Consider the following 28,000-nt stretch of genomic DNA (forward strand, 5'->3'; position numbering starts at 1 on the left):
ACATGGGAACCCAGACTGAGTTTTCAACTCCTGACCCTGGCCTTGCCCAGCCCTGGTTATTCCAGGCATTCCAGGCATTTTGGGAGTAAACCCATTGACGGGGGTGGGGGGAGGGGGGGCGCTGGTGCTGTGGCGTGGCAGCTAAAGCTGCCACCTGTGACACTGGCATCTCATATGAGCACTGGTTTGAGTCCTGGCTGCTCCATTTCCAATCCAGCTCCTTGCTAATGTGTTTGGAAAAGCAGTGGAAGATGGGCCAAGTGCTTGGGCCCCTGCCACTTACATGGGAGACTGGGAAAAAGATCCAGGCTCCTGGCTTTAGCTTGGCCCAGCCCTGGCTGTTGTGGTCATTTGAAAGTGAATCAGGGGATGGAAGATCTCTGTCTCTCTGGGGCTGGTGCTGTGGCGTAGCAGGTAAAGCTGCTGCCTGCAGTGCCGGCATCCCATACGGGCAGTGGTTCAGGTCCCGGCTGCTCCACTTCCAACCCAGCTCCCTGCTATGGCCTGGGAAAGCAGTGGAAGATGCCCCAAGTGCTTGGGCCCCTGCACCCGCGTGGGAGACCTGGAAGAAGCTCCTAGTTCCTGGCTTCAGATTGGCACAGGTCCAGCCATTGTGGCCACCAGGGGAGTGAACCAGCGGATGGAAGAACGCTCTCTCTCTCTCTCTCTCTCTACCTCTGCATCTCTGTAACTCTGCCTTTCAAATAAATTAATAAATCTTTAAAGAAAGAAAATAAAATCTTAAAAAAAATTCGATACGAGCTGTTTGTGTTTATCATTCTCCTTGATTTTGTCTTTCTTGGCCTCTGGAATCAATTAACCAAGCAATCAGTAAATAAGCAAGACGGTGGCTGGAAGAACTGAATGGCATTTGCAGGGCGTCCGGCATGGAGCCTGGCACACAGCAGGTACTTGAAAACGCTAGCACCTTTCCGAAAGCGCCTCTAAGTAAAAGCACCCCCCGCAGTATCAGCTCTGACGGGACAGAGTGGCAGGGCGGAGGTCTGCGGCACTTGTGGTTCACGCAGGCAAGGACGGACGCCTCCCACTCGTCGAGCCCAAGCTACCTGCACAGTTATAATCGGCCCTCCATTCTGATAGAGCAGAGGCTTCATCTTGGGCAGAAGGACGCCCAGCCACTTGTCCACAGCCGCGAGGTAATCTGGAAAACAAGACGGGGTTGACACATCACACACCTCAGAGCAGACACACGGACGCAGCCTGGTTATATGGGGGCTGGCAGCAGAGGCCAGGGGAAATGGGGCTCCGCACACGGTGGAAGTCTGCCAGACAGACACCTGAGCTCAGCAGCAGACAAGGACACAGGCCAGTGTCTGTCTGCCAGAGGGCACGTCTGGAGTGACTGGCGTGTCCTTCTTTCAATCACAGCACAGCTTCTCCTATTTTTAAAATTAAGTTCTACTAAATGGCATCTTCTCCATTATCAAATGATGGAGATAAAATGCTTTATAAAGTTGCCGTAAGGTTTAAATGCTAGTACACAGAAAAACACTAGTAACATACTAAGCATGCAACACATGACTGTGACAGAGTAAGAGGGAGCGACAGAGAGCAACATAAACTAGGCTTTTATGAAGCCAACTTCATCCGTGCTGTTAAAGTCGTCTTCACCAAGTCCACCAGCCCCAAGAGAAATCGAGGGCATCAGCAGACAGACACGCAGCTGTAAGTGGGACCTCCTGACGGATCCAGATTTACAAGTAGGAGCAGACGCTGTGGCACAGCAGGGCAGGCTGCCACTTTCAACACCAGCATCCATATCAGAGCACTAGTCCGAGCCCTGGCCACTCTGCTTCAAATACAGCTGCCTGCTGGTGCACCTGGGAGACCTGGATGGAGTGCCTGGCTCCTGGCTCCTGGCGCTGGCCTGGTTTAGCCCTGGGTGTTGTGGCCATTTGGAGAGTGAGCCAGTAGATAAAGGAATTCTGTGTGTGTGTGTGTGTGTGTGTGTGTGTTTCTCTGCCTTTTAAGTAAATAAATAAATCTTAAATGATACGGGGAAAAAACCCTATCATTCACAAATCATGCCATAAAAGTAAACAAAGAAATGGAAGCAACCCAGTGCCAGCTCCCAGACCACATCTGCCCTCTGTGGTCAGCAGGTCCTGCTGCAGGCCGTGTATTGGACCAGGAATGCAGCACAATACAGAGAGCCCTGGAGTCAGCTGGGCAACCACAACAGGGTGCGGTGCCCGCTCAGAGCTGCCAGCTTACCAGCAAAACCTGGTCGGGTAACTCAAGACACCCGCATTTCAATGTCGATTAAACTGTCAGACGTATCTGTGCAGAGGCAGCTCAGCCTCGGACATTTCTGATCTTTTTGGTGTAAAGTACGTAAGCTTTCAGAAATTCTCTCAGGGCGCCTGTAACAACTCACCTGGGTCAGAAGAGCGGAGAACGATGGACTCCTTCTCCAACAGCCAAGCAGGGAGACCGCCCTGGAACATAATTAATAAGTAAATGAACACATGCCATTAAATGTCTGCTTCACGAAAGGAACTCAGGGAAGATAAAAATTACTGAAGCACGGGGCTGGCATGGTGGCGCAGTAGGTTAATCCTCTGCCTGCAGTGCCGGCATCCCATACAGGCACCGGTTCTAGTCCCAGCTGCTCCACTTCCAATCCAGTTCTCTGCTATGGCCTAGGAAAGCAGTGGAAGATGGCCCAAGTCCTTGGGCTCCTGCACCCGCGTGGGAGACCTAGAAAAAGCTCCTGGCAGCCGGCACCCCAGATTCTAGTCCCGGATGGGGTGCCCGATTCTCTCCCGGCTGCTCCTCTTCCAGTCCAGCTCTCTGCTGTGGCCCAGGAAGGCAGTGGAGGATGGCCCAGGTCCATGGGTCCTGCACGCGCATGGGAGATCAGGAGGAAGCACCAGGCTCCTGGCTTTGGATTGGCGCAGCGCACCAGCCATAGCTGCCACTTGGGGGGTGAACCAACGGAAGGAAGACCTTTCTCTCTGTCTCTCTCTCTCTCTGTCCAACTCTGCCTGTCAAAGAAGCAGCAGCTCCTGGCTTGGGGTCGACTCAACTCCAGCCGCTGCAGCCATCTGGGGAGTGAACCAGCAGATGGAAGACCTCTCTCTCCGTCTCTCCCTCTCACTGTCTATAACGCTACCTCTCAGATAAATAAGTTAAATCTTTATTAAAAAAAAATTACTGAAGCAGTGGCACGCACTGTAGTGCAGCAGGTTAAGCTGTCACTTTGGGTGCCTACATCCCATACTGGAGGGCTTGGATCTAGTCCCACCTCTGCCTTTTTTTTTTTTTTTTTTAAAGATGCATGTATTTATTTGAAGGCAGAGTTCCAGAGAGGCAGAGCAGAGGAGGGTGGGGGCTTCCATCTGCTGGTTCATTCCCTAGATGGCCACAATGGCCAGAGCTGTGCCAATCCAAAGCCAGGAGCCAGGAGCTTCTTGTGGGTCTCCCACCCAGGTGCAGGGGCCCAAGGACTTGGGCCATCATCTACTGCTTTCCCAGGCCATAGCAGAGAGCTGGATAGGAAGTGGAGCAGCTGGGACTAGAACTGGCACCCACATGGGATGCCGGCACTGCAGGCGGCAGCTTTACCCACTATGCCACAGCGCCGGCCCCAAGTCCCTCCTCTGCTTCTAACCCAGATTCTGCTAATGAAGGCAATGGATGATGGTCCACGTACCTGGAACCCTGCCACCCATGTGGAACACCAGGACAGAGTTCCAGGATCCTGGCTTCAGCCTAGCACAACCCTGGTTGTGGTGAGCATTTGGAGTGAATCAGTCGATGGAACATCTCTCTCTCTCTCTCTCTTTCTCCTTCTCTTTCTGTCACTCTGCCTTTCAAATCAACCAAACAATATTTTAAAAAAAAAATTAGTAGAGCCACAATGGGAAAAAAGAAAAACTTTGGGGGAGAAAGGGTATTTGAGCTGAGCCTTCAGATTTGTAATTTTTTAAATTTATTTTTTTATTTTTGACAGGCAGAGTGGACAGTGAGAGAGAGAGACAGAGAGAAAGGTCTTCCTTTGCCGTTGGTTTACCCCCAAAGTGGCCGCTGCGGCCGGTGTGCTGCGGCCAGTGCATCGCGCTGATCCGAAGGCAGGAGCCAGGTGCTTCTCCTGGTCTCCCATACGCGTGCAGGGCCCAAGCACTTGGGCCATCCTCCACTGCCTTCCTGGGCCACAGCAGAGAGCTGGACTGGAAGAGGAGCAACCAGGACAGAATCCGGCACCCCGACCAGGACTAGAACCTAGAACCCAGTGTGCTGGCGCCACAGGCGGAGGATTAGCCTAGTGAGCCGCAGTGCTGGCCCAGATTTGTAATTTTCAGGCAAATTAGAAATTGGAGAAGACGAGAAGGAAGATCAGTCTACATTAAGGTTGTTTTGAGGACCTTTGTTATTGTTGGCTTTTTAAAAGATTTACTTATGTATTTGAAAGGCAGAGTTAGAGAGAGACAGGGAGATCTTCCATCTGCTGGTTCACTCCCCAAATGCCTGCAACAGCTAGGGCTGGGTGGAGCTGAAGCCAGGAGCCAGCAGCTTCATCTGGGTCTCCCATGTGGGTGTGGGGGCCCAGGCACTTGGGCCATCTTCTATTGTTTTCCCAGGAAGCTGGATCAGAAGTAGAGCAGCTGGGACAGGAACTGGCACGCTGACATGGGATGCCAGCATCTCAGGCAGTGGCTTAACCCACTGCACCCCAACGCTGGCCCCACAAAGTCCTTTTTATACATATGCAAAAGGTCTTCCAAACATTCATGCAGCATGTGTATTATGCAAACACTGTGCATAAGTTTCAAACATTTTCGCACCAAAATAAACTTATCTTTTAGCTGTATTTCCCGTGAACTTTTTCAGGCACCCTCATAGGTGATTCCACTTCTGTGACTACCCTGCGGGGTATCCAGGGAAGCCCCCATCGGCTGCCTTCTACAGACAGGAACTGAGCCATGTGAGTGGCCACCAAAAGAACACTCAGGCCCCGCCCCGTTCCTCTGGGCCTGGCCCCTTCTCAAAAGACACCTGCACTGGACACACTCCAACTCCAGATAGCTTGGAGCCTCATATCAAGAGTCCCAGGCCCCTGCCTGCCAGCCCGGCCCTGCTTGCACACGCCAGGCAGGCGCGCCCGCCTAGGCACACTCACCATGTCCCACTCGGCACAGATGTAGGGCCCAGGCCGCAGGATGACCAGGAGGCCCAGCTCGTGAGCCAGCCGCAGAAACTGCTCCACGTCATGATCCCCAGAAAACTGGTACTGCCCCGGCCGCAGCTCGTGGAAGTTCCAGGGCACATACCTGCCGAGACACACACAGCCCCGTCCCGGACACGCGGCAGGGCGAGGGAGGGGCTCCCCCGGGCTCACAGACACAGGACGGAAGACACAGGACTGTCAGAAAAGCGACCCAGAAGGGCCGGCCTTGGGGCCCAGCAGGCTGAGCTGCCACCGCTCCCACGTCAGAGTGCTGGTCTGAGTCCCGGCTGCTCCCCTTCTGATCCAACTTCCTGCTGATGCTCCCGGGAAAGCAGCAGAAAATGGCCCAAGTGGGAGACCTGGATGGAATTCCTGGCTTTGGCCTGGACCGGCCCTGGCTGCTGTGGGCATTTGGGGACTGAACCAGCAGACTGAAGATCTCTGTGTGTGTGTGTGTGTGTGTGTGTGTGTTTCTCTTTTTCTCTGTCATTCTGCCTTTTAAATAAATAAATACATCTTTTGATAAAAAGAGAAATAAGAGCAAAAGTATGCCTGGATTTTCTTTCTGGTGACATTGGCCAACTGCTCGAGGGGCCCACCCAAGTCTTCTATTCTCCAGGAAAAGCGTTTGTTTGACTTCACTGCTTGCTACTGAGTAAAGACTGCAAAGTCACGGGTTAATTTACAGACGTGTGGCCTGGTAGAGATGGGAATCACCAGCGTCGTTAGGAGAAAGACAGCTCCACGGGTGGCCGTTTCGTTGCCTTCTATGATGGCGTCCACTCTCGTCACAGAGACAAACGCACTGAGCCTGCCTGTCCTGGCTGACACCCACGCTTCTCGCCCTTGGAGCCCCTTTCCTTCCACTCCCCCACTTGGCCACGCCCCAGCAGGAGTGACAGCATCTCCGACTCACGGTCACCAGGCGCCTGTTTGCAGGGCTCACCGCTAGCTCTTTACAACGGTCCCAGGCATGAGTAACGGGCCTGAAGGCGCTCCGTGCAGGGCACGGGAAGCAGCTGAGACACAGGTCGCCCAGGTGAATTTCTGCACCACCTGCAGAGCCGCACCCAGGAAACTGCGACCTCCCCGCTGGCGGCCTCCCGGGGAGAGGCCTTACTCAAAGTTGTCACAGCAGCTAACTCAAGCCAACCAAACTTCAAGGGGACACGTTATGCTCGCGATCCACCAAGATTGCCCATTCCTACTTCATGCAGCCAGGACTCCAAGATGGGTGCCAGCATCCAAAGTGGCGGCTTACCCACTGCGCCACATGCCAGCCCCCTGCAAAAATAATTTTTAATAAAAGTAAGAAAACCTCCAACCCATGCACCCTTCTGACAAAAGATCTTGTCAGGAATAGCAGCAGAAGCGAAAAATTCAAGGCGTGCCATCAGCTCCGTGCAAACTGCGGCAAGGGATGCAAAAGCTCCTTGGAGGGCCCAGGCTTGTCCTTTTCCCATCATCTCAACATCCCAGGGCCCACGGGAACTCAGCGCAGAAACCATTAGCAGCCGGCACTGTGGCTCACTAGGCTAATCCTCTGCCTGCGGCGCCGGCACCCCGGGTTCTAGTCCCGGTCGGGGCGCCAGATTCTGTCCCGGTTGCCCCTCTTCCAGGCCAGCTCTCTGCTGTGGCCCGGGAGTGCAGTGGAGGATGGCCCAAGTGCTTGGGCCCTGCACTCACATGGGAGACCAGGAGGAGGCACCTGGCTCCTGGCTTCGGATCGGTGCAGTGCACCGGCTGCAGTGGCCACTTTGGGGGTGAACCAACGGCAAAAGAAGACCTTTCTCTCTGTGTCTCTTTCTCTCTAACTCTGCCTGTCACAAAAAAAAAAAAAAAAAAAAAAGAAACCATTAGCAGGTGAACTTGGCTTTGCACTGCGCGTGGCCTTAGAGCCGCAATAATGAGTGGGGTTCCCCCTGTCTATCTCAGGAATCTGCCTCCGGGTTTCCCATCTTTATCTTTGGGATGTTATCGACAGTCCCCATCAGCACCGCAGAAACCTGACCAGCCCTGGCTGAGACTGAGTTTCTGGAATCTACCCAAGGACTAGGGCTATCCGCTCGCACCCCCGCATCATGGCTGGACCCCTGACCACAGGGAGGCCCCTGGGCAAGTCTCAGTCCCACCCACCCGCTCTCAATGGCAGCCACCATATCTGTTCACATCGACTGCCCTGCACCTGCTAAGCGCTCAATCCCCGTTACGCCCAGCTCATGATTTCCTGGGGGGGGGGGGGGGGCTGGGGGTCACAGCTCCCGGCTGGGGGAGGGGCTAATTCTCCGCAGCGACAAAAGACACCTGCACTGGGCACAGCCACAGGCTCCAAGCTATCTGGAGCTGGAGCCTCATATCGAGTCCCAGGCCCCTGCCTGCCAGCCCGGCCCCGCTTGCACACACCAGGCAAGTGCAGGCTCACGACAAGCCCCTCCCCAAAGGTCACCCCGTTTCTGAGCAGCCCCCCTACCTGGGGCTCAGGCCCACTTACGTCTGGATGGCGTTCAGCCCCGCCATCTTCATCTTCAGCAGCCGGTCCTTCCAGTAGAAGCTGGGCACGCGGAAGTAGTGGATGCTCCCCGAGATGTAGCGGAAGGGCTGGCCATCCTTGAGGAAGCGGTCCCGGCTGTAGTCGATCTCGAACGTCCGCCGGGAGGCGCTCTAGAGGGCACGCAGGGACGCCGTGAGAACGCGCAGCGGACCCCCCATCCAGCCCGCGCTAACGTGGCTCGGCTTCTGGGCTGTCAAACCAGCCGCCGCCAGGCCAAGGCCTCTGCTTGCGGCGGGATCCACGCGCGACGCTCAGCTTCCGGAGGCCGGCACTGACAGCTGCCCATGGCGGCCAGGGGACAGGACGCATGCGCACGCCCGCACGCACGCTCGCACGCGGGGCTGTGAACGCATGCGCACGCACACACGCATGCACGCCAGGCTGTGGCCTGCCTGAGCCCGGATGTACCGCTGGGCCCGCCAAGAGCCACGGAGGCAATTCAGGGCGCATGCGCAGCCCCATCCCGAGCTGTCGCCCTGAGGCCCGGCGTGACCTGCGCTAGGTTTCCTCTCCTGTCACTCGCGTGGGAGACCTGGGTTGAGTGCGTGCGTGGTTCTTGACTGGACCCCGGCCCGACCCCGGCCATTGCAGGTGTTTGGGATGCAGAGCAGCAGACGGAAGCTGCTGTCTCTCTGCCCCTCCATGATGACAATCATTTCACTTTATGAAACCTTTGTCCTGCATACCTAGAGTTGCCTGCGAGGTACTGGCTGAAATGCAAGGGGTATTGCTAGGAGTCTAATAAAAACGTCAGGAAACCCTGTTCTGGGGTCACCCGGAGATGAGGCTGAAATGCAAGACCTGAAACGGGGGCTGTCAGCCCGGGCGGAGCGCTGGATGCGAAGGCAGCCCCGGGCCACCAGTGCCAACAGCACCAGGGCAGAAGAACCGTGCAGAAGACGCCCTGGGCGCCTTCAGGTGTCCAAGTCGCCGTCCGAGATGTAGTCGCAGCAGAGCCGCAGTCCAGGGCAGCTTTGGGGGTGCCCTGGAGGCGAGGTGAGAGGTCACATGCGGCTGACCTCCGGGAGTTCAGAGCAGGCAGACTTGCAGAACTTGGCTGGGTGTGGGCCAGGCTTCAGGAACGCCAACCAGAGGCAGATCGGCGGCTTAAGACCCTTTCAGGCCGGCGCTGCGGCTCACTAGGCTAATCCTCCACCTGCAGCGCCGGCACCCCGGGTTCTAGTCCCGGTCGGGGCGCTGGATTCTGTCCTGGTTGCCCCTCTTCCAGGCCAGCTCTCTGCTGTGGCCAGGGAGTGCAGTGGAGGATGGCCCAAGTGCTTGGGCCCTGCACCCCATGGGAGACCAGGAGAAGCACCTGGCTCCTGCCACCGGCTCAGCGCGGTGCGGCGGCCATTGGAGGGTAAACCAACGGCAAAGGAAGACCTTTCTGTCTGTCTCTCTCTCTCACTGTCCACTCTGCCTGTCAAAAAAATAAATAAATAAAAAAACTTTCAAAGAGGCAAGCGTCTGTCGCCTTATAAATAAGGCTCTCTCTTCACAAAAACACAAGTTTCTTACACCAGGTGCCCAGGGGGTGACTGTGAAAACATTCTCATAGCACGGCCACAACTCAGTGACCACGAAAGTCCCTCGCGTGGTTTCAGCACTGCTCCATGCTGTGGGGGGAGTTCTCCAGGTGGGTAGAAGGGGAACCAAGCAGCTTCAGGCAGAGCCGGGGAAGGCAAAGGCTGCTTGGGAGTCAGGTGTCAGGAGGAGAGGAGGGGCGCCGCTGAGGAATGAGGGGTGGACCCCGCCGTCTGACCTTTGTCCCACACCCAGCACAGCACCTGCCTTCAAACAACCTCTGAGTCCAGCCTGAATTTCTCCCTACTGTCCACTCACAGATATTACCAAGCACCTCCTGTGTGAGGAGTAATCGCAGAGGGGAACCACACAGCTGTGGCCACAACCCACAGGGCACTTCTGTCTGGCACAGAAGAGACCCAGGGTTAGCACAGCGTGGTCTAGGGGGCGAGGGTTGGAGCAGATTGCTGGGGCACAGATAAACAGTATGTGAGCTGATGTTTGGGGGTACAGGGAGGGGAGCAAGGGCAGGTTTCCTGGAGGAAGAGAGAGCCCAAACTGTGGTTCTCAACCCCAGACGCACATCAGAACCACCTGCGTAAGCTTAAAACACAACATTGGATCTCACCCCCAGATACACAGTTTCGAACTGGTCTGGGATGGAGCCCAGGCACTGGTATTTCCTACAGCCCAGATGAGGTCATGTGTAGCCGGCGCTCAGAGCTATGGACCTAGGATATGGAAAAGCCAGCCCAGGGGGAGGGAGACACAGACGGGGACTTTGGCTGTCGCTCCCCGTCTTCGTGGAGGAACGACACAGGACCCTGCGCTGTTCTTTTGTCTGCTCGGCCCTCCCCGGGTTTGCTGCTGGTTCTTCCCGGGTTGGCTACCGACCCCTCCACCTCCGTGGAAGGGCAGTTCCCCCTGCCACTTTCCCCACTTCCGCAGGGGAGCGGCACACCGCCGGCTGGCTCTCTCGGGGGCTGCTCAGATGTTCCTCAGGTGTTCCTGGTGCATGTTGTCTCTCTCCTCCTTTATAGTCCTCTTCCACCAATCCCAACTCTGCTACCCACACGCCGAGTACGCTGCTCTCCTCCAATCAGGAGCAGGTCCTGCTGTTTATTGGTTGAACTGGAGGCAGCTGTGTAGAAGCTGTTTCCTCCTCTCCCAGCGCCATATTGTGGGAGAGCAGATGCATAGAATAAGTCTTAATTCCAGTAACAGTCTAGTCCGAGTTGCTCCCCACAAACGGCGAGTGAGGACAGGCAGAGCAGGCAGGACCAAGTGGAAAGGGCCACAGATCAATACAGGAGCGATACAGATACAACATGGTGCTGATGAAGTCCGGGAGGTGGGAGCCACCAACCACGGAGAATGAAAGAGTGACAGGGGGCCGGCACTGTGGCGCAGTGGGTTAACGCCCTGGACTGAAATGCCGGCATCCCATATAGGCACTGGTTCTAGTCCTGGTTGCTCCACTTCTTATCCAGCTCTCTGCTGTGGCCTGGGAAAGAGGTAGAAGATGGCCCGAGTCCTTGGGCCCCTGCACCTCCGTGGGAGACCTGGAAGAAGCTCTTGGCTCCTGGCTTTGGATCCACGCAGCTCTGTTTGTTGCGACCATCTGGGGAGTGAACCAGTGGATGGAAGACCTCTCTCTCTGTCTCTACCTTTCTCTGTAACTCTTTCAAACAAATAAAATAAATCTTTTTTTTTTTTTTTTTTTTTGGACAGGCAGAGTGCACAGTGAGAGAGAGACAGAGAGAAAGGTCTTCCTTTTGCCGTTGGTTCACCCTCCAATGGCCGCCGCCGGCGCGCTGCAACCGGAGCACCGCACTGATCCGATGGCAGGAGCCAGGTGCTTCTCCTGGTCTCCCATGGGGTGCAGGGCCCAAGTACTTGGGCCATCCTCCACTGCACTCCCTGGCCACAGCAGAGAGCTGGCCTGGAAGAGGGGCAACCGGGACAGAATCTAAAATAAATCTTAAAAAAAAAAAAAAAAAAAAAAAAAGAGTGACAGGATGAGACAGGTTTTCTTTTTTAAAAATATTTATTTGTCAGAGAGCCCGCTCCTATGCTCTGGTTCACTCCCTCTGGAACCGCAGCTGGGCCAGGGCCAAAGCCAAGAACTCAACCAAGGTCTCCCACCTGGGGGCAGGAACCCGGATACTTGAGCTGTCACTGTGCCTCCCAGGGCCTGCATCAGCAGGAGGCCAGGACTGGGAACCAGAGCCCCGTGGCAGGATGCAGCCACATATTTTCAATGTTCACACTCTGGTCTAGGAGGGAAGCAGAGCTGTGGCCCATGGTAGCCGCGTGAAGCGGGCAGAGGGCAGGGGAGAGAGCCGCCCTCGGTGCAGGACAGCAGCTACCCTGAAGAGGCTCCCCGCGGCTCCCTGGGAGAAGTCTGTTTGAGGGAAGGGAGGGGTAGGCACTTTGCACTATGTCGTCCATGGTAGAAAGCAGAAAAGAGAGCACACGAGCGAGCCAGCACCAAACTCACTTTTCTAACAAACCCACGCTGTGATAACCGCCGTCCTCCACTCACGAGGGCAGAGTCCTCTGACTTAATCACCTCCTAGTGCCCCACCGCGCATCCTGTGGCACTGGGACTAGGTTTGTAGCCCAAGAACGTGGGGGCACATCCTCCCCACAGCACCTGTCGGGGAGGGGAGGGAGATACTGCCTGGGAAGAACACGGCGGAACTCGCTCAGGTAGCGGAGATGTTCACAGCTGGGTGAGCTTCTGGAGTAGGCAGGTGTAACCATCGGTTAGAGTACACCAAACGCATTTAAGATTTGTGCGTTTTATTGTATGTAACCTTTACCTTAACAGGAAAAACAAAAGAGCGCTAAACACCAGCCTCTAGTTAATGATATATATGCTAAAGTATTTGGGGGCAGGCACAGATATCTGCACTTAACTTTTTTTTTTTTTTTTTTTTTTTTTGACAAGCAGAGTTAGACATTGAGAAAGAGAGAGACAGAGAGAAAGGTCTTCCTTTGCCGTTGGTTCACTCTCCAATGGCCGCTGCGGCCAGCGCACTGCGCTGATCCGAAGGCAGGAGCCAGGTGTTTCTCCTGGTCTCCCGTGGGGTGCAGGGCCCAAGCACTTGGACCATCCTCCACTGCACTCCCGGGCCACAGCAGAGAGCTGGACTGGAAGAGGGGCAACTGGGACAGAATCCAGCACCCCGACCAGGACTAGAACCCAGTGTGCCGGTGCTGCAAGGTAGAGGATTAGCCTAGTGAGCCGCGGCGCTGGCCAATTCTATGAACTTTTGAAGACTATATATATATATATATATGTATATACACATGTGTATACACAGACTCACACGCATGGTGAAATATTATGTGGCTTTTGAGAGTAATGAAGTACCTACTGTTGCCATTGTCAAGAGATCTCTGAGACAAAGGTCAAAAGAGAGGGTAGAGAAGTGCTTTGCTCCTCTTCCAGGCCAGCTCTCTGCTGTGGCCCAGGAGGGCAGTGGAGGATGGCCCAAGTGCTTGGGTGCCTGCACCCGCATGGGAGACCAGGAGAAGCACCTGGCTCCTGGCTTTGGATCGGTGCAGCGCCGACCGTAGCAGCCATTTGGGAGTGAACCAATGGAAGGAAGATCTTTCTCTCTCTCTCACTATCTATAACTCTACTTGTCAAATAAATAATAATAATAAATTGTTTTAAAGGGGCTGGCACTGTGGCATAGTGGGTAAAGCCACCACCACCTGCAGTGCCGGCATCCCATATGGGCACCAGTTCATGTCCTGGCTGCTCTACTTCTGATCCAGTTCTCTGTTGTGGCCTGGGAAGGCAGTGGAAGATGGCCCAAGTCCTTGGGCCCCTGTACCCACGTGGGAGACCTGGAGGAAGCTCCTGGCTCCTGGCTTTGGATTGGCGCAGCTCCGGCCATTGCGGCTAATTGGGGAGTGAACCAGTGGATGACAGACCTCTCTCTCTCTCTGCCTCTCCTCTCTGTGTAACTCTTTCAAGTAAATAAATAAATCTTTTAAAAAAATTTGTTTTAAGGGGCCGGCACTATGGCATAGTGGGTGAAGCCACCGCCTGTGGTGCCAGCATCTCATATGGGTGCCGGTTCTAGTCCTGGCTGCTCCACTTCCAATCCAGCTCTCAGCTGTGGCCTGGGAAAACAGTAGAAGATGTTCCAAGTCCTTGGGTCCCTGCACCCACGTGGCAGACCTGGAAGAAGCTCCTGGCTTCAGATCAGCACAGCTCCAGCCATTGCGGTCAACTGGAGAATGAACCATCGGATGGAAGACCTCTCTCTCTCTCTGCCTTTCAAATAAATAAATAAATAAATAAATCTTAAAAAAAAAAAAATCCGAACTTCAGAGTAGACAGTGAGAGAGAGAAACAGAGAGAAAGGTCTTCCTTTTCCGTTGGTTCACCCTCCAATGGCCGCTGCGCTGTGGCTGGCGTACCGCGCTGATCCGATGGCAGGAGCCAGGTACTTAACCTGGTCTCCCATGCAGGTGCAGGGCCCAAGCACTTGGGCCATCCTCCACTGCACTCCCTGGCCACAGCAGAGAGCTGGCCTGGAAGAGGGGCAACTGGGACAGAATCTGGTGCCCCGACCGGGACTAGAACCCAGTGTGCCGGCGCCACAGGTGGAGGATTAGCCTAGTAAGCCGTGGCGTCGGCCACCAACATCTTTTTTCCTTTCTGCCCCAAACACTGGTGGAACTTGCTGGGCCCAGAAGTCCAGGAGCGCTGGGGAGGCCATGCCTCTGGGGGCAGCTCTCAAAGGGCGATAGAGAAGGCGCCACACGGTTGCACGCTCCCGTGTTTCGGCAGACAACTCGGGCACAGCCTGCACTTTCTGAAGGTGATGCTGCAGAGTGCTAACTGTCACACATGCCGCTGCAGGCCCCCAGGCCTTCCTTTTAGTCTTGCTTCCAGAAGAGCACAGCTAAGACAAGGTACCACACGGGCCTCGACTGCAGATGGGAGCCCGCACCTGGTCTTCTCCCATCCGCTGCTGCTCACAGCAGGTGTGGCTCCGTGGCGGGGTGGGGGAGACCTCAAATACAAATACGAAGCCCTTTCCTAAGATGCTGGACAGGAAGGAGGCCCAGGCAGAGGGGGAGGTGCAGCAGGGACTGGGCTGAGGTGGGGCAGCATGGTTAATTGTAAGCTGCTAATAAGCTGCCTCTTAGCCACAGATCAGGGAGCTCCAAAGAGAGAGACTGGTTGGCGCACTTGAGCCAGCCACCTGCTGCAGATTCTGTGAATGCCACAGGTTCTGTGTCAATAATCCTCCACCTTGTGGTGCCGGCACACTGGGTTCTAGTCCCGGTCGGGGTGCTGGATTCTGTTCCAGTTGCCCCTCTTCCAGGCCAGCTCTCTGCTGTGGCCCGGGTGTGCAGTGGAGGATGGCCCAAGTGCTTGGGCCCTGCACCCCATGGGAGACCAGGAGAAGCACCTGGCTCCTGCCTTCGGATCGGCGCGGTGCACCGGCCACAGTGCGTCGGCCGTGGCGGCCATTGGAGGGTGAACCAACGGCAAAGGAAGACCTTTCTCTCTCTCTCTCTCTCACTGTCCACTCTGCCTGTCAGAAAGAAAGAAAGAAAGGAAGGAAGGAAGGAAGGAAGGAAGGAAGGAAGGAAGGAACCAAGAGCCAGAGACCCAAGGCAAGTGGGTGGCAGGGACCCAACTACTTGAGCCAATGCCTGCCGCCTCCCAGCAGGAAGCTGGAATCTAGGGTGCAGCAGGGACCCAAACCCAGGCACCCCAACATGGGGTTCAAGCATCCCAGCCAGAGCTCCCCTGCCAGGAGAGAACATACAAATGGTGACAGAGGATCCACTCTAACGACACTCCCCAGGAGGGCTCCGAGAAGTCTCCCTTCCGTGGGAATGGCCCTGCCACCCTGCAGAAGCCAGGGAGGTTCCCGCTATAGGCAAGGGACAACGGAAGCTGCTGTGTGGTGCTGGGCAGCCTAGTGTCACGGGGATGGCGATTCCAGCACACCCAGGCTGGGAGAGCATTCCGTCAGAAGCAGGCAGACACAGCCACCACAACCAGCAAGGCTGGGGCCGTCGGCCGTGACCTGAGACAGCGGCAGTTAAACCACAGGGCAGTTAAACCAACCGGGGACACAGCTGGGCAATGCATTGCACAAGGGTGCTGCCTGGCATACATCACGAGAAGAAAATTCAAGAACTCGTGAGTGCAAGGTCGACGCCTCCACCCAGCCCCCAGCTTTGTGCCAGTTCTCTGGCTTATATCCGATGGACTGAAGAGGATCCCCTTGATGGGCCCCAAAATGCCACACCAAGAACACCCAATAAATATGCCTGCAGTCCTTCCCCCTTGCGACTTAGGGTACTGAGTCTTACCAAGACCGCTGGATGAAGTTTGAGTGGACACTGATCCAGGTGCCTGAAGTGCCACCACTCTCCCCCAGCACTCTACTCTTAGGGAGATTGGAGGTTCAAGTTCTCCTCTCACAGCGCGTCTGAGGAGCCCGAGGCCCGGCCCTGCAGTTACTGCTCTGGGTCCTGGGGTCCTGGGTACACTCAGGGATGGTTTTATCTAGCAGCTGGCTGAACCTCACCACAGCAGAGTAAATGGAAGTTCTTGAACTGGCTACACCCTACGTCCATCCGAGATCACCACAGTGCTCCTGGAATCACAGATCCAAGTGCAATGCCTTCAACATCATTCCCACTGTATCCCCGCTCAGATGGCCTGGGAGCCCCTGCAATTAACAGCTAGATTGGGGTGGGCATTTGGCCTACTGCCAAGACTCCGATTGAGACCCTTACCCCATATTAAAGCACCTGGGTTTGAGTCCTGACTCTGGCCCCTGACCCAGTTTCCTGCCAATGCGTACCCTGGGAGGCAGTGGTGATGGCTTAAGTAATTGAGTTCCTGCCCTCAACATGGGAGACGTGTTTTCAGTTCCTGGCTCCTGGCTCCTGGCTCCAGAGCCTAGACCCAGCCATTGCAGACATCTAGGGAGTGAACCAGTTGATGGGAGCCCTGTCTCTCTCAAATAAATACTCTTTTAAAAGAGATAATACATCCAATCCCTATTTATTTATTTAGACAGGCAGAGTGGACAGTGAGAGAGAGAGAGACAAAGGTCTTCCTTCTCCATTGGTTCACCCACCGCACTCCCGGGCCACAGCAGAGAGCTGGACTGGAAGAGGGGCAACCAAGACAGAACTAGTCCCTCAACCGGGACTAGAACCCAGTGTGCCGGCGCCGCAGGTGGAGGATTAGCCCAGTGAGCTGCGGCGCCGGCCCCAATCCCTATTAAACAAACAAATAGGGATGGATGAGTGTTGTGATCGCAGATTAAGCTGCCTCTTAAGACATCCACAACGCGCATCAGAGTGCCAGGATCGAGTCCCAGCTCCGCTTCCAGTCTAACTCCCCGCTAACGCACCTGGGAGGCAGCAGATGACGGCCCAAGTACTTAGCTCCCTGCCAGTGACACACAAGACCCAGATGGAGTTCCTGGCTCCTGGCTTCAGCCTGGCTTGGCTCCAGCCATTTGTTGCGGGCATTAGGGGAATGAACCAACAGACGGAAGATCTCTTTCTTTGCTGTGTATGTGTGTCTGTCACTCTACCTTTCAAATAAATAATCTTTTTATTATATATCTATATTATTATAAAAGTAATAAACAGATCACGGTGGAGAATGGTGGGCTGCTTGATCAATCACCTATTAGGTCTGACGGAGCTGCCATGGGGGTGTGGGACTGTTACCGGACAACCGACACAGCCTCTGGCACCTGGTTTGTGACTGCTGTTCTAACCTTTCACACACTATCTACAGAAGGGTCTGTTTGGATGTGGGCAGCAAAGCGGTACCCGTTCTCTCTCCCATCCCAGGGCTGTGTCCTCTGTCTGATCTGTCACAGAAACCCGGCTGTCAGGATATTCAGGGACTGTCACACTGGTCCACTAGAGCAGGAGCAAGTCTCTACAACTGAAACCCAGGAAAGCCATGCGGGGACATCATATGGACAGCTGCCTCACCTGAGACACCTGAGACGGCTTCTGATTACCCACTGCTATGGCCGAAGTGAACAGGGAAAACCCAGTTCATGGATTCAAAGCCACCCCTCCCAACTCTGACTAATCAGAGAAGATCCAGCCTCCGGAGCCAGCCTCCTCTGAGCTGCGGCACCACTGAGAAGTCAGGTGACCAAGAAAGGTCAAAGGAGGAGGAGGAGGAGGGGGAGGGAAAGAGAAGGTGGAAAACCGGGAGGAAAGGGGGAAGTGGCCTTCAGAATTTATTCCAACAGGCAAATACCCCAAAATGTGTCCCGTGAGCAAACCCCACCCCTTCTAAGTGAGCTGGTGCTGGGCTGGAATACTGAAGAGACCGTATTTCACTTCACACGTGCAGGGCTGGGGTGCGTCAGGCTCACAAGCCACGAGTTCACGGCCCACTCACAAACGGGAATCCCAAACTAAGTGAGGCCCCCACCCTCGCGGGCCCCCCTGCACACTGATCCCAACACCTGTGACCCTGGACACTCAGCAGTCCAAACAGAACACCTCGGCCACGAACACAGCAGGGACTCAACACCAGTGCCATTTTCTAAAGTTATTTATTCAGTTTGGATTACTTCAGTAGTGAATACACATTCAAAAAAAAATAACACATTATCGACATCATCAGGTAATCTCAATATTCAAGTGTCCCAACCCTGAAGATAATAATATCTGCATTGCGTGTGCACATTCCTGGACCGAAGTAACAGGAGCTCGGTGGGCTCGCAGGTACCAGGTTGCCTGACCCTGTAGAGATGCTCTGTCCTCAGAACTCTCCCAGGGACCCTGGCACGCAGCTCCTCAAGGCACCTCCACCCCCAGCACCCGCCACACTCCGTCCTCTCACCCCAGAGACCCAAATGCCTGGGGACTTCCGGACCTGAGCCATGCAGCTCCAGGTGCATGACCTAGCCCTCTCCACCTGCTACCCTCCTAAGGTTAAAGGAGGAGAAGCCGAGGGCGTGGGCGCTGTGCATGGGGTAAGCTGCCATTTGGGACATCGGAGTGCCTGGGATGGAGTCCTGCCTCTGCCTCGGATCCAGCTTCTTGCCAATGCACGTGGCGGTGATGGCTCAAGTGCTCCCATCTATGTGAGAGATCCGAGTTGGATTCTGGGCTCCTGGTCAGCCTGGCCAGCCTTGGCTGTGCAGGCATTTGGGGAGTGAACTAGAAGACAAAAGGACATTCTCTTTCTCTAAGAAATAAAAAAACAAACAAACAAAAACAAAAACAAAAACAAAAAAAAACCTGAGACGAGAGGCGAGAGGAAGGCTGGAAGGGTGCATGTGCACCATGGGCTTCTCAGAACACAGGGAGGACCCACTTCAGGTGACTGCATAACCAACTGTGACTGTGCCAAGTGAGGAGCCCATGAACCCCACAATACCCAGACAGCCCCTCTACAGGAGCCAGGACGGAGGAGAAAACCCACAGGCAAGGGTGACCATCAGTGCAGACGCAGCGGGGCCCATGGGTGACCTGTTCGGGCTCACGCGTCCCATGTGTACTAATTCTGTTTACTCACAGCGCTGCAAATGCTGGGATAAACAGGAAGACAGGGAGGCGAGAGGCAGAACAGGAGAGAAAGGAGTGCAGCTCTGGCCCAGTTCCCAAGCCGCACAGACTCAGGCATTCACAGAAGTAATTCTGCCTCCTCTCGGAGAAAAGCTAAGTGCGTGGTTTAAAAAGACTTTTCAGAGATAAAATGGCTCTCAAAAGTTCCAGCAGACCTAGTTCTCCACCCAGAAAGAATGGTTTCAAGTGAATCTGAAATACTATCTTCACTCTACTCACCCCAAGGGTAGAAGTGCAGCTTAAACTGCATTCAGGCCAACACAAGCAACACACACACACCCCACACCACACACACAACACACAGACACACACACAACACACACACACACACAGACCCAAAAGACACAAACAAAACGCTATTGTGAATCTATATTATATGCAGTAAGCTAAAGTAAATAATCAGAGCAGGTTATCAGGAACCAAAAATCTCAATGTCAGACAAACATAAAATCAAAGAGAGAAAAACACCTTGTAATCAGAGGGCATATGGGAAAACCATGCCTTCCACTCAGTTTTGCTTAAACCTGAAACTTCTCTGAAGCAGTCAGTTCTACAAAACTGATGTCCTTGACTTGCACTGGAAATCCTAGTACATACTTACACACCTATTTTCTACCCTTACTGACAAAGCATTCTACTTCCTAGCACGACACCAGCCAGCACAGCCTCACAGGAGTGCGCTAACCCAGCAGTAATCCAACAACCTGAGTGCTCAACCGGCATTTAAACTGTGCTCTTCAAAGCAAGTGCAGCAAAAGGAATCGTAAAAGAAGAGCCAATTAAAACCAGACTCACGAGGGTGACCGCTATAAAGAAGAAAGAGAATGACAAGCACTGGCATGTTTGTGGGGAGACCGGAACACTGCTGCACGGCTGGGGCACCGTGCAGTGGCACAGCTGCTGCGGGAAGCAGCATGGAAGGGCTCCGCCCGATGCCCCACTCTCCTTTCTGGGTGTGCACCCAAAGGAACTGAAAGCAGGGTCTGAGTACAGAGCCACACAGGCAGGTCCCTAACAGTAAAATTCACAGCACCAAGGGACGGAAGCAGCCAGAGCCCACTGATGACCAACAGAAGGTGGCGGGTGCCTGACAGCACAATCGAGTTATCACTGTACTCCAGCCTTCAAGAGGAAAGAAATGTAGTCACGCCCCACTGCGTGGATGAACTTTAAGGACCTGAGGGTGGGTGAAAGAAGCCAGCCACAAGTGTGGTCTGACCCCATCATACGGGGCATCTAAAGTGGTCAAACTCAGAAAGGACATGGTGCTTACCAGGGGCTGAGAGGGAAGCTGTGTAATGGGTACAGTTTCAGATTTGCAAGATGAAAATCTACTTCACAGCAATGTGGATATTCTTCACACTGCTGGAATGTACACTTAAAAACAGCAAACATGGTAAATACAGTGTTATGGGGGCCGGCGCTGTGGTGTAGTGGGTAAAGCTGCCGCGTGCAGCGCTGGCATCCCATATGGGTGCCAGTTCAAGTCCTGGCTGCTGCATTTCTGATCCAGCTCTCTGCTATGGCCTGGGAAAGCAGTGGAAGATGGCCCAACTCCTTGGGACCCTGCACCCACGTGGGAGACCCAGAAGAAGCTCCTGGTTCCTGGCTTCAGATCGGCGAAGCTCTAGCCTTTGCAGCCAACTGGGGAATGAACCAAGACCTCTCTCTCTCCCTCTCTGCCTCTCCTTCTCTGATTTTCAAATAAATAAATCTTAAAAAATACAATGTTACGTGTGGATTGCTTTTAACCACAACAAAAAAGACACAATTGAGATAATCAGGAAAATTAGTCCCAACCACACAGTAAACTGCATTTGAATCCAGTAGTTAACTGCGACAGTAACAGTACCTAACACTCAGATGGTAGAAAGACACTTTTATTGGGAGATACGGCTTCCAGCTCCAAATCTCCTAACTAGATACTAGATGATAATGCAAGAGTCACTGTTCACTTCATTGGATATGACAATGTCATCATGGTTATGGTCTTTAAGAATTCATACTGAAATATTTTGGGGGTGCAATTATGCTAAGATTTGCTTTAATCTACTCCAGCCACACACACACACACACACACAAAGTGGAGGCAGGGACAATGAGAAAGAACGGCAGAATAATCAGTTGCTGAGGCTGTGCGATAAGCACAGGACAGGAACACTATCCTTTCCATGTGGTTAATATTTTCAAAGGTCCTTAATAGAGAGTGTAAGACAAACCAAACAAAATGGAAGAAAGAGGATGGATGCAAGGATGGATGGATGGATGAATGGATGGACAGTCAAACTAGAGGACAACAGGGTGAACATCTTGAGTTTTGGTAACAATAGTATCAAACCACCCAAGTTCTTGATTTTTAAAAAGGGTTACATTGTAACCTGTGGTATGCATAAATGACTACACAGAACAGAAATGAAATTGAAAGAATGGTGGTAGCCGGCGCCGCGGCTCACTAGGCTAATCCTCCGCCTAGCGGCGCCGGCACACCGGGTTCTAGTCCCGGTTGGGGCGCCGGATTCTGTCCCGGTTGCCCCTCTTCCAGGCCAGCCCTCTGCTGTGGCCAGGGAGTGCAGTGGAGGATGGCCCAGGTGCTTGGGCCCTGTACCCCATGGGAGACCAGGAAAAGCACCTGGCTCCTGGCTCCTGCCATCGGATCAGCGCGGTGCGCCGGCCGCAGCGCGCCGGCCGCGGCGGCCATTGGAGGGTGAACCAATGGCAAAAGGAAGACCTTTCTCTCTGTCTCTCTCTCTCTCTCACTGTCCACTCTGCCTGTCAAAAAATAAAAAAAAAAAAAAAGAAAAAAAAAAAAAGAAAGAAAAGAAAAAAAAAAAAGAAAGAATGGTGGAGCTTCAAGTGCTTCTCATTGCCCCCCACAGCCATAAACAGACAAAACGAAAAAGGAAAATGGACTAAGAACACCGAACAGAAAAACAAAGGACCTCATGTCTGGAGGGTAGTAGAGAAATGTCTGCTGGGAGATGTCCTGGCAAGGCAGGAAACAAATCAGGTGCGAGCAGGTGTCAGCACTGCATCTGCGGTCCAACAGGATGGACTCATTTCCCTTCTGCTCATAGAAAGCGAGCAGGCAAGCAAGGGCTTCAGGGTGGGCGAAGGGTACACAAGACCCCAAAATGATGGCCTCGAGAGAGAGAGAGGCAAAGATGAAGTCATTACAGAGAGTGGGAAGTGAAATGGCATCAAGCAGTTTCATCTGACGAAATCCCAAACAAAAGAGAACTGAAAAGGCAGGAACAATGACCCAAAAACAGGACTGGTCATGAGCAAGAAAGTTAGAGCGCCTGGCTGAGCCAGGAAGCAGCGCTGAGCGTGGAGCAGTGCCCTGGAGAAAGGAGTCAGAGAGCCAGGTGCCAGGCTGCCCACTGAGTAAGGCCCCTCTGTCCCTCCTGGAATCACTCCACCTACAGAATGTGCCAAGAAAAAGGCTCTCCAGGCTGGCGCCCAGCTCACTAGGCTAATCCTCCACTTGCAGCTCTGGCACCCGCGTTCTAGTCCTGGTCAGGGCACCGGATTCTGTCCCGGTTGCCCCTCTTCCAGGCCAGCTCTCTGCTGTGGCCAGGGAGTGCAGTGGAGGATGGCCCAAGTGCTTGGGCCCTGCACCCCATGGGAGACCAGGAGAAGCACCTGGCTCCTGCCTTCGGATCAGTGCGGTGCGCCGGCCACGGCGGCCATTGGAGGGTGAACCAATGGCAAAGGAAGACCTTTCTGTCTCTCTCTCTCCAGAGGCCCTTCCCTGGCTCTGTAATTCTACAGGGGTGGGTGCGGTATTAGGAAGCCGCCCAAACCTGAACTCAGACATCCCCTAGCCTTCACACTGCAGGCGCCACTGTGAATGCCCTGTTATTGGGTGGCCTCCAGGATCAGGACAAGGCAAACATGAAGACACCCTCTCCTCCAGGCCTGTGACATGGACACAGGCAGAGCAAGGCACCTCCCAGCAGCTGCTGTTGACAACGCTCCGACCCAGCAGTGGGAGGCAGGCTGCCCACTCACGTTGCCCGGATGCACGGCGTCCCGGGAAAGTTCCTTCACAAGCCCCAGCACGATGTGAGAGGCTCGCACGGCACTGAGCGCTTACTGTGTGCACGGCGCCATGGGAGACTCACGCACCATGTCTTAGGAGGTGCAACCCTTACTCCCCACTTAGGGGCCATGGAAACCAGTGCTCAGGGAGGTCATGTCACTCGCTCAGTGTTGCCCAGCTCCGAGCGCGAGGCAGGCTGAGACCTGTTGTTCCCTGTTGGACAAAGCCCCTTGGCCACATCCCTGCACCTCCTAGCAAGAATCCACCGGCAAGCCTGAGCCCTAGGTCTTCTTGGTCAGGCCTTTTCTAATAGAAAGGCTTTTTGTTGTCCCAAGGTCAAGGGCTGGGACAAGGTTCAGCTCATTCCAGACAAGGGTTTTAGGGGCCAGCAGGTGGCCAGGGCCCAAGGGCAGCTCTAATGGTGCCAGGCAAGAAGAACAACCCTGCATTCCACACCTGGCCCTGGGTGGGAAGCCTGCAAGGTCCTACCCTGGGCACAGAGCCTGCCACTCCCCATGCAAGCCTCAACCTCCCACGGCTACAGTCAACCTCAGCTCCCCACAAAAACCCTGTCCTGGGGCCGGTGTGGCATAATGGGCTGAGCTGCCTGCGATGCTGGCATCCCCCGTACGGGTGCCGGTTTATGTCCTGGCTGCTCCACTCCCAATCTAGCTCCCTGATAATGGCTTGGGAAAGCAGTGGAAGATGGCCCAGGTGCTTGATCTCCTGCCACTCACGTGAGCGGCCGGGAAGAAGCTCCTGGCTTTGGACCAACACAATCCTGGCTGTTGCGGCCATCTGAGCGAACTAGTGGATAGAAGCTCTCTCTCTCCCTCCAATTGACTTTCAAGTAAAAAAATGAATCAAAAACCCAGACCCCAACCTAGGGTGGGGCAGGAGCAGCAGGGGTCTCCAGGTTCCTGATCCTTCTTCAAACACAGCAGCTGCCCTACACACTACCAGCCCCTCTCTCCAGGCCCGCCTCTGCAACCCCTGCGGGTAAGCTACAATCAGCCTCAAGCAAGTCACTCAACCGCCTGTGAGGCCTGGGCTCATCTGTAACCCATAAAGTGCCTTAATCACCAGACTTCGGGAAGACTCCTTAGTGAGAAGCAGGTGGCCTGGCTTCTGGCCCCAAACCTCCTGCACATCTCATCACACCACCAGTGCCCTTTCTCCAACAGCCGAGGGGCTTCTCAGCTTCTCTGCTCTCTTACCCCCACCCAGCAACACTGCCCCTTCCCTTGTAGACGGAAGTTTCTAGAATCCACCTGCACCCTAAAGAAAAGCACTGAGGAAGAAGCTCCACCTCCCGACCCCGCCTTGGAGGTGTCCCTTGCCAGTGCCCTGTAGGCCGGCTCCCTCCACACCACCTGGGTGTTACATGTGTTCCTGCAGGTGAGGGGGCTTTGGAAGGTTCACGAACACTGCACCTTCAATTCCATGTTTCCACCCGCTTTCTGCAGCCCTCCCGCTGGCGCCACCCATGCAGACCAAGAAGCCAACAGCCACTTAAAGAGTTAAACCAGACTGACTTGCCAGGCAGCCCCACCCACATCACTGTCCACGGGTGCATAAGCAGGGCTGGCTGGGAGGGGCTGGAGTGGGTCAAACAGGCAAACCAGTGGGAGGAAGGGCAGCGGGTGAGGGCAAGGGCCAGGACCAGGGCAGGGCCAGGGCCGGCTCAAGGAGCCCGCTGCAGGATGAACTCTGTGATCTCTGCCCGGCTCCCCAGCCTCATAGGTATCCCGTAGTGGCCCGTGCCTGGGCTGACATACACAAAGGTAGCTGGGGCCACCTGATAAAGACCAGCAAAGAAGGGGTTGAGGAGATAGGCCACCACGTTCAAGGGGAAGATCTGCCCAGCATGGGTGTGACCCGACAGAATCAGGTTAATATCTGGCCGCTCCTGGAGGGCTCTCTTGGCTGCCAGCGGCTGGTGCGCCAGCAAAATGGTGGTGTGGTCTGGGCTGCAGCCCCCCAGGGCCTTGTCCAGGTCCATGCCGTGGCCCGCATAGTGCAGGATGTCTGCTTCGATATCGTCCACGCCGGCCAGGCAGATCCAGTCCCCGCCCTCCTCTCCCTCCCCGGCAGCTGAGATCCTCACGTACTCGTTGTGGAGGGGCCGCACGTGCAGGGATTCCAGCAGAGCAAACCAGTTGTTGACATCCAGAGTGTAGTAATCGTGATTGCCCGTGACGAAATAAGTGCCGAGGCGAGAGCGCAGCTGGCCCAGGGGAGCCACGGCCGGCCGCAGCACCGCGGCCTCCGAGTCGGACAGGTCGCCCACGATCACCGTGAGGTCGGGTTGCAGCACGTTCACCATCCTCACAAACATCTCCATCTTGGTCCTGCCCACCGTGGGGCCCAGGTGGATGTCCGAGAGGAGCACAACCCTGAGGTGGTTCATGGAGGGCGGCAGCTGCCGGATGGGCAACTCCACAGTTTTCACGGCCGGCGGCTGGGCGGCGTTCAGCAGGCCGGCCACACTGAGCACAGCGGTCACGATCACGGCCAGGATGGGCCTGAGGGCCAGCTTCCTTGTCTTGTCCAGGCTGCCGGCCACCCGGCCGCGGCGCCAGGCCAGGAGCTGGTAGGCCTGCTCCATGGTGCTGAGGACGCAGAGGAAGCACAGCATGAAGACGTAAGCGCCCAGGCAGGTGTAGGCGGCCAAGGAGAAAAAGTGGGGCTCCTCGGCCACTAAGAATAACATGGTGAAGAAACTCGAATGAGCCAGTGCCAGAAACGCCAATACCGTCAGCTTCCAAAGCTGGAAACAAGCGGACCCTGCGCCCGGGGAGGGGCAGAGACTGCTCACTATGCTACGCCAGATGTACAGGGAACCAATGAGCATGAGGGAGTTGACAAAGAGGACGAGCTGCAGGCGGAAGAGCCACCGCCAGGCCCTGAGCTCAAGGCTGTCTGCCAGATAGGAACGGGAGACGATCATGGATATGAAGACAGTGGCCGCGGCCAGGGCCACCTTGGCACCCAGCGACAGCTGCCTGAAGATCACCATTTTCTTTGCTCCCAGAGGGTCCCCCGCCACTTCTGTGCAGGTGGCCTTAGAATGGACAGTGGCCAAGGAGAGGCTTCCAGGTCAACTCCGCCTGCAACCAGGAACCCGGCGTCAGCTTTGTGGGATGTTAGAGAGTCCTTGTCCCCCTACAAACCCCGAAGGCCACCTACCTACACCTGCCCCACCCGCCCCCAGCCACTCAAGTACCAGTCAGTAGCTAAACAGTGTTGGTAAAATACAAATCTACAGGGTTGTGACATGATGGGCAGCTTTCAGTTTTTTCTGTAAAGTTTCTCCATGAGAATCATGAACTTCTTTTATGAGAAAAAATAATGTAAATTAGCGGTTCTCAAAGCAGGTGTAGGGAGGCCCATGCGGAGGGCCATTTACGTAAGCCTGTCTTCGTGGTCATCCTGTGCCGTTACTGCCTCTTCATCCTCACTCTCTCATGAACGTACAGTGGAATTTTCCAAAGGCCACATGACATGTGATACAACAGCCTGGACGCGAAAGTCCATCTGAAAATCCATCCCTCTCCCACTGAGACAGACGCGAAAGAGGTTTGCAAAAATAGAAAACAACGTGCAACACTTCACCCTGAAATTCTGGCATAAATATTGGTATTTTAAATAAAAACATATTACTCACATGTACATGTATTAGTCCTTAAATAAACCAATCATTAAAGTTTGTTCTTAATTTCTAGTAACAGAGAACCGCTGTGCTAAATAAATGGAAAGCAAAGGCACAGGGAGAAGCTGGCATCCGTCTTCAGCACCAGGCCTGGGAGGACACCGAGACACCTGGCCCCGGAATTCCTGGGGTGAGGCCAGCCTCCCTGCGTGGGCCTCAGGTGTGGCAGCCACAGGGCGGCCCCTCTCCACAGGCACCAGGGTGACCACCACCCGGAGGGCGGCCCTGCCCACCTGCTCCTTAGCCTCCAAGCCCCACCCCCATCCCATCCCATCCCTAGAGACTGGCCCAGCGCTCCCTCGCCCTGCCGCTGTTCCCCTCAACTATCCCCAATCCCACCAGGTGGCACTGACTCCAGGCTCCTCCAGGGCTCCCGGACAAGAAGCAGCGAATACTCCAATTTCAGTGAAATCGCTCTTAGCAGCCGTGCTCCAAATACTCGACCACTTCCAACTCTGGTTCTGGGTAAGCCTTCGACTTTTCCTCTGCCCTAGGCGCGTTCCGTTGGATCAAACGGTGTCAGCGGGCTCCCCTAAACTCCGGGGCACCGGGGCGCAGCGGCCCGGCTCCACGGTCCCCCTAACCCTTCCCAAGCGCGCCTCGGACCTGCGCTTCGCTGCGCCGCCAGCCCCAGCTTCCGCCAACGCCGGCGCCCACCTGCGGCCCGCCTCTCCCACCTCCACCTGACCCGCCCTCCCCGAAGGAAAAGGATCCCGCGGACGCGAGGGGAAGCCGGGGAGCTGCGCGCTCCCGCGCGCGATGCGGGACTTCGCCCCAAGGAAACAACGCAACGTTCCCGCTGCTGGGCCGCCCCGATCTCGTTTTTTTTTTTCTCCTTCCGGGACTCTGTGCAAAGAGCGAAGCGGGCAGGGCAGGGCACCCCCCCACCCCCGGGGGAAGCCGCGCGACTGGAAATCCACCCGCTCCAGGGGCTTCAGGCGCGCCTCGCTCCTCCCCTCGCAGACGGCCCCAGGGGCGGCGGAAGCCCACCGCGCCCCCGACCCAGCGCGCGGGAAAGACGCGCGCCGCCCCGAGCAGCATGGCCTGCGCTCCGCAGCCCGCCCGCAGTTCTCCGGCGGCCACGGCCCCGGCCCCGGCCCCAGCCCAGCCCCACGGGGGCCTGTTTGGCCCCCAGCCCCCAGCAGACCGGCCCCCGCGCACTTACCCCCAAGCTGCGCGGAGAGCCTGGCAGCAGCGGCGCCAGCAGCAGGCAGAGGATGCGAGCCGCGACCCCTGGCATGACCTCCCTCCGGCCTCCCTGCTCGGCAGTCGGCGCTCGGGCCAGCGGCGCCGCGTCCCCCGGCCTGAGGACCCGCCCGCTCGCCGGCGCTGGCTCCGCCCCGGCCACGCCACGCCCCGGCCACCGGGGGCCGC

At 55.5% G+C, this 28,000-nt stretch overlaps 2 protein-coding genes across 2 annotated transcripts in view; both read right to left on the minus strand.

The window, feature by feature from the left end:
- GLB1 (galactosidase beta 1) overlaps nt 1–27,925 on the minus strand; it is a 92,820-nt gene extending 64,895 nt beyond the window's left edge. The window contains exons 1-5 of the mRNA XM_051818535.2: nt 27,792–27,925; nt 7,683–7,852; nt 5,144–5,294; nt 2,399–2,459; nt 1,068–1,162 (exon numbers count right to left, since the gene is read on the minus strand). Coding sequence (XP_051674495.1) covers nt 1,068–1,162; nt 2,399–2,459; nt 5,144–5,294; nt 7,683–7,852; nt 27,792–27,866 — 552 coding nt within the window. The 5' untranslated portion in view covers nt 27,867–27,925. The remainder of the gene's footprint in view (nt 1–1,067; nt 1,163–2,398; nt 2,460–5,143; nt 5,295–7,682; nt 7,853–27,791) is intronic.
- TMPPE (transmembrane protein with metallophosphoesterase domain) lies at nt 17,836–27,930 on the minus strand. The gene is made up of 2 exons (XM_051818536.2): nt 27,792–27,930; nt 17,836–26,024 (listed from the first exon to the last, which is right to left on the minus strand). The coding sequence occupies exon 2, from the start codon at nt 25,931–25,933 to the stop codon at nt 24,599–24,601; it is 1,335 nt and encodes a 444-aa protein (XP_051674496.2). The 5' UTR covers nt 25,934–26,024; nt 27,792–27,930; the 3' UTR covers nt 17,836–24,598.
- Nucleotides 27,931–28,000: the final 70 nt, after the last annotated feature.

This window comes from Oryctolagus cuniculus, chromosome 4 (assembly GCF_964237555.1).
Source record: "Oryctolagus cuniculus chromosome 4, mOryCun1.1, whole genome shotgun sequence".
NCBI lineage: Eukaryota > Metazoa > Chordata > Mammalia > Lagomorpha > Leporidae > Oryctolagus > Oryctolagus cuniculus.

Coding starts and splice junctions, on each gene's coding strand:
- TMPPE (XM_051818536.2), bottom strand. CDS start 25,933: ATGGTGATCTTCAGGCAGCTGTCGCTGGGTGCCAAGGTGGCCCTGGCC.